This window comes from Mus musculus, chromosome 19, assembly GCF_000001635.26.
Source record: "Mus musculus strain C57BL/6J chromosome 19, GRCm38.p6 C57BL/6J".
Lineage (NCBI taxonomy): Eukaryota > Metazoa > Chordata > Mammalia > Rodentia > Muridae > Mus > Mus musculus.
Window position 1 is genome coordinate 38965250 of NC_000085.6, and position 6000 is coordinate 38971249.

General features: G+C 36.5%; 1 protein-coding gene across 3 annotated transcripts in view; it reads left to right on the top strand.

Annotated features, from left to right (window-relative positions):
* Positions 1-5221, top strand: part of Hells (helicase, lymphoid specific) — a 40209-nt gene extending 34988 nt beyond the window's left edge. For 2 of the 3 annotated variants that reach the window (XM_006526699.4, XM_006526700.3), the window contains 2 exons: positions 158-234; positions 2484-5221. In XM_006526699.4, coding sequence (XP_006526762.1) covers positions 158-234; positions 2484-2578 — 172 coding nt within the window. In that variant the 3' untranslated portion in view covers positions 2579-5221. The remainder of the gene's footprint in view (positions 1-157; positions 235-2483) is intronic. The other variant, NM_008234.3, reaches the window with a different exon arrangement.
* The last annotated feature ends 779 nt before the right edge of the window (positions 5222-6000 follow it).

Genomic DNA, 6000 nt, shown 5'->3' on the forward strand with positions numbered 1-6000 from the left:
TGAGATGTGAGAATGGAACTCAGGTCATTTATAAGAGCAACCAGTCCTATTAGCCTTTAAGCTATCTCGTTTGTCTGCAAAATTACTTAATTTATAATGTAATATAGAGTTCTTTGTAAATTTTCATATACTTGGATTTTTTTTTTTTTTAAAATAGGGAAGTAAAAGGATCCAGAGAGAAGGTCATTAGTGACGAAGATCTAGAATTACTGTTGGATCGAAGTGATCTCATTGGTGAGTGTTTGCCCTGTTTTTGTAAAGAAACCTGAAACCTATTCAGAATGTAGTGTAATGAAGCTTTGGTATAGTTTATTCAGGCGTAATTGTCCCCACCATTTAGTGAACATTATTTTTTTACTATTTGTCTTTTGTTGAAGACTTAAAACTTAGTTGAGAGACTGCTGAGGTGGCTCAGAGGTTAGGAGTTCTGCTCTTGCTGAGAATGTGGCTTCGATTTGACTCTCAATCCTCCTCAACTCCAGTTCCAGGGGGATCTATGGCATGCGCAGACACATACATGTACATAATTTTAAAAATGAATAAATCTTTTAAAAGGGAAAAAAAATCAGGAAGGAGACCAATGAGGGAGGGGGTGGTAAAGGAGAATTTTGGCCCCCCCCCAGTCCCCGTTGTGTATTAGTTGTTTTATTACCTCTGTAGATAGTGGAGGATCAGCCAGTGTGTACATATGTGTACAGATAGTGGGAATCTCAGTGTTTACAGGAAAGTTGGTAGTTCAAAAAAAAAAAAAAAAAAGCATCAGTTGAGACATTCTAACTGAGCACTTCTCCATGGTGTGTTAAACTGAGCAATTGGGGTCAGAATATTGGCACTAAGAATGTAATTTCATCTATTATTTTGTTCATTCATGTTTTTGCAGTTGTCTTACTTTTTTACTGCAGTTTTAAAACAGTATCCACAATTGTGTTCATTATTTAACTTAAACCACTACTCATCTTTTGTTTTTCTGTGTTAGTGGCTTCCTGGAGGACCTCAGTGATTTGTCCTTGCAAAATGCCCTATAACCTGAAATTACTCACTGTCTTAAAGTTCCATGTCTGAGCCATCTTTATCTGTGTTAGAATTTATCTGTTTAAGCTTTAGATTTCTAGTTTCTTTATTTTAGGTTTGTTACCTAGTTTGAGTTTGGTTGCTTATTTGTGTTTTAGAGAATGTGGGGAATTCAATTGAAGGCATTACTAAGCTCTTCCCACTACTCAGAAGGCAGGTCTTAAACACCCATCTGGGAAGTTATTTCTGAATTCAGGACTAACCAAGCATAGTAGCTGTCACTTTAACAGTGCAGAAGGAAGTTCTAATTACCATGAAACAATAGACAGAAACAAGAATTGAAATGGCGGAACCAGGTGGTGGCAACTGGTGGTGGTGGTGGAGCACAGCCCCTTTCCCCAGCATTAAGGGAGTCAGAGAGAGGCAGGGAGTTTTCTTTGATTTCAAGGCCAGCCTGGTCTATAGAGCTAATTCTGGAATAGCATGGGCTATACAAAGAAACCCTGTCTTGAAAAACAAAGCAGAAAAAAAATTAAAATAGCTCTCAAAAGATGGGAAAACAGTTAAATAACACCAGGCCCAGCAGGAATAAGGCAGCTCAGAAGGCTGGGGAAGTGATTTACATACCCAGCACTCATGAAACGCTGGTCATGATTGCACGTATGCCAGTAACCTTCACTGTGAGAGGTCGGGGAAGGAGGGAAGAGTGATGGAGAAGGCACCTGACATCCTCCTGATCTTTACTTATTCTCAGGTGTGAGCACACAGAGGCACATGCACTTGGTGTGTGTATGGATAGTATACATATGAATTACAGAGCTCACCTTGAAAAAAAATCAAATTTTGTTAAATTAATGGTAAGGAATTTTGTGAGATACATGGCACATAAACAGGTTTGCACTGGTTCTAAGCTGAAATTTAGTTTTTCGTGGTGTCTACTTTAAAAAAGTTGCTTTTTATTATGTATGTCTGAGTATTTTGCCTGTATGTGTGTGTGTCTGTAGCAGGTGCGCACTTGGTTCCTGCAGAGGCCAGAAACATTTGTCATGTCCTCGAACTGTTTGCTTGTCAAATGTGCGTGCTAGAGCTCTGCAAGAGCAACTAATGCTTATAACCACTGATCCATCTCTCCAGCCACCAGCGTTCAAACTCTGCATGATTGTCTCTTAAAAAAGCATCTCTGAGAAAAGAATTAGATTAGTTTTTTTGTTTATACCTTTGTATACATAGATTTGGATCAGCAAAATAAGGCTTCATATTGTTTCCTCTCTGTTGATTGGAGCTGAAATAAGGCATTATTAAAGTGAGCTCTGTGGGTAAGGGAAAGAATATCCCACAATTCTCTGTGTCTTTATATAAAATTTTAGAGAGAGGACTTGTGACATCTCAACATTATATTAGAAATATTTTACAATATACTTTGGATTTAATATGCATTTAAAAATGTATGTGTTCTGATATTTCTCTCTTAGATCAAATGAAGGCTTCAAGACCAATTAAAGGGAAGACAGGGATATTCAAAATACTAGAAAATTCTGAAGATTCCAGTGCTGAATGTTTATTTTAATGTAGAACTAAATGGCTTTTAAAAACTTTGGTTTACATCCATTCTGGTAATTTGCCTGTTGGCTTTGAAATCCATATTGTTCACTTTACTTTTATAATATATCAGTTTTTATAATGTAACTAGTATTGCATACTTGATGAAAATTTTGTGGATTTTACTTAGTATAAAATTCCTATAAATTTAAATTTTTCAGTTAGTTTTTGGGACTGGGTAGTACTTCTGAGTTTGTTATTATGTACTTAACCATTGCCAAGTTTATCAGTCTTCCTGTGGAAGTTTAGTGTCTCCCCCACCCCCTTTAGTAATGTAATTCATGGGATTTGGACTTCAGTTATGGAGTAGGCGTCTGATAGGGGGAGATTGATTGAAACTGTACTTTCTGTTGCTGAAGTAAAGTTTTTGATTTTTGGGTCAATAATTTGACTTACCAAATAAATGTTTATTATAATATGATCTGGTCACATTATTTTTTCAGGAAACTAGTAATTTATTTAAATTAGTAAGCCTTATTTAATATTAGGATTCAACAATATTGTCTGAACTGACTTCGTTCTTTTGTAAGGATGTCATATAAAGATTTTAGCAGGAAGGCGCAAAGAAAATGTAAGATATTGATGAAAAAACAGAATTTAGGAGTGATATATTGTACTAAGGAAGAATGGAGGTTGAATGGAGAATTTATAGAAGGGATGCGGATACAACCAGAGCGATATGCATAAGAAACTCAGGATACAAATTAAGGGAGCATACCAGCCACAAAGAGAACAATCAAGGCCCTGCCCAGGAGATTATATGACAGTGAAGAAGAAATCCTGAGTTTACCTTACCTAGGAGAGGGGATATATTCAACAACCCATTTATTTATTTATTTCCTTTAAAAAATATTTTTATGTGTACATGTATTGTTTGATTCCCCTGGAGCTAGAGTTATAGTAGGTTATTAGCTTCCTGACATTGTTGCTGAGAAACAAACACAAGTCCTTTGGAAGAGCACTGCTGAGCTGTCTTTTTAGCCCCTGAAACATTTATCTGCTTACTGATTGTCCTGTGGGAAATTGTTCTACTTTATGACTGGGGGGATCAAGACAGGTTTCTCTGTAGTCCTTGAACTCATTCTGTAGATCAGGCTGGGTTAGGACTTTTCAAGATCTATTTGCTTCTGCCTTCCAAGTGCTGACAGTAAATGCGTGCACCACTACCACCAGGCTAATCTTGAACAGAGTCATCCTTTCCTTTCTGGGGTAACAGCTCTTGGGAGGCATCCATATTTAGTGTTAAGGAACCCAGAGCCTTGTACCTGCTAGACAAGTACTTGACTGTTCTTAGACTTCTTTAACTCGTTTTGAGAGAGTGTTTTAGGTTGCCCAGGTTGTCCTTTGTTAATATCTCCTTGTCTTTGTCTACTTAGCTAGGATCATAGTACATACCATACTCAGCTTGTTTAGTTTAATAGTTACTCTCTGGAGTCAATAGAAGATTTGCATGTCAGAAAAGTGTATCACAGGAACTAATATAATTTTGTGATTGTTAACATGGGCTCTGTAGTCAGTTCTGGGATCATATTTTAATGTGATCTTTGGGAAATGAATGACCTAGTAGCTATAGTTTCCTGCAAACTGTAGAAACCATAAGTCTAGGCATTGGTGTAAGGATTAAGTTATATGTAATACAGCTGCAAAATAAAATTTTCTTTCATCTCAGAAGGGGGATAGTAAATATATATCTATCTCTTAGGATGCTGCCCTTTAACATGTCAGCTGGAGTCTTTTGAAGAGATTGTATGCTTAAAGTTTTCTTTTCTTTCTTACACTGTAGCTGTCTTTAGACACCAGAAGAGGGCATCAGATCTCATTACAGATGGCTGTGAGCCACCATGTGGTTGCTGGGAATTGAACTCAGGACCTCTGGAAGAGCAGTCAGTGCTCAGAACCTCTGAGCCATCTCTCCAGCCCATTTTGGTTTTTCATTTGGTTAGTCTTGCTGTAGTTTTGCCTATATAATCTACACCAGAATCAGCTTCAAGTTTTGTTATTTCTATGATCATATTCCATTGTTTCATGTATTCATTTTATTATTTTCTTTAAACTATGTTAGATAATATAAATAACTGAGTTTTCAGTGTTGATTATTTACATATTTAAAGATGTTATTTTCTCTATTCCTTTAGACATTCCATAAACTTTGTGGGTTATATTTTCACAGTTATTTATCTGTTTCCTAAATTTTCCTGTTAAACCAAGGATTTCTTAGATACTTATCTTGCAGGTATATTACTTTTAAAAGTTATTGTTACCATTTACCTACATTGTGTTATTTTCAGAAAACATTATTAGTGTGATGCTCAGTGCATTGTATTGCTTGCTTGTTTATTGCTTCTGTGACAGGGTCTCCTGGGCTGGCTTCACATTTGCCAAGAATGACCCTGAACTACCGACCCTCCTGCCTCCACCCATCAAGTGCAGGCATTGCAGGCTTGCTCCACCACACATGTATGGTGTTAACTTTTAGATGATTCACTTTCTTTTTGACTTAGTACATGATCAGTTTTGTGAATGTCTTCATTTATACTTGAAAAAATATACTTTTTTTGATTATTGCTTTACAAATTGTTTTATTCTTTAATAAATATCCATAATTGCTTAATTTGTTAATTTTCTTTTTGAGAAGCTTATTTGTTAAAAATTTTTAGTTGTCTGTTATATTCTCCGTAGAATTACACTACTAGTTTAAAGCCGCCAGATACAGTTGTAGGAACAGAACTGTGATATTTCGCAAGAGTTACAAGCATTCTGAACCACGTTTCTTCAGCTGAATTTTCTCCAGTGGTTTTCTTTATGTTGTTTGCTCTGAAGAAAATTTTTTTTGTTTGTTTTAGCAAACTTGTATATAGACACAGAATTTGCAAGGGTATGTACACACCATGGCTATGGTTAGTCTTATTACCATACTTTTATTGCTTTACAGTCATTTAATTTCTAGCCCTATAAAAAGAACTACTTCACCTCAATGGTAGAGGCTACAGTGAGCGCGCACTTAGGATATCCTAGATGGTCTCATCTTGCTTGCTCCTGGAGATTACATCACCTCAGATGACGTCATCCCAGCCTAAAACATACCATTAGCGGTAACTTCAATCCTTAATTAGAGATGACTTCATCCCTTCCTTAGTCAGAAATGACCTTGTTTGGATAGTCCTTTTGTTATTCCCCATAGAAAGAAAAGAAAAAAAGATGACTTCATCCCAGATATTGAAATCTCCATGCCACACACATATGGACTCTGCTCCGTTTTACAGGGCAGTGGGCGTTAATTGGCATCTGTTGCTTTATTTCTTCATCGGATATTAGGGATTTTGTTCAGTTTCTGAGCCTGCTGTGTACTTACACACATGACAATGGTTGGCTTCTTGTACTCTAAGAATA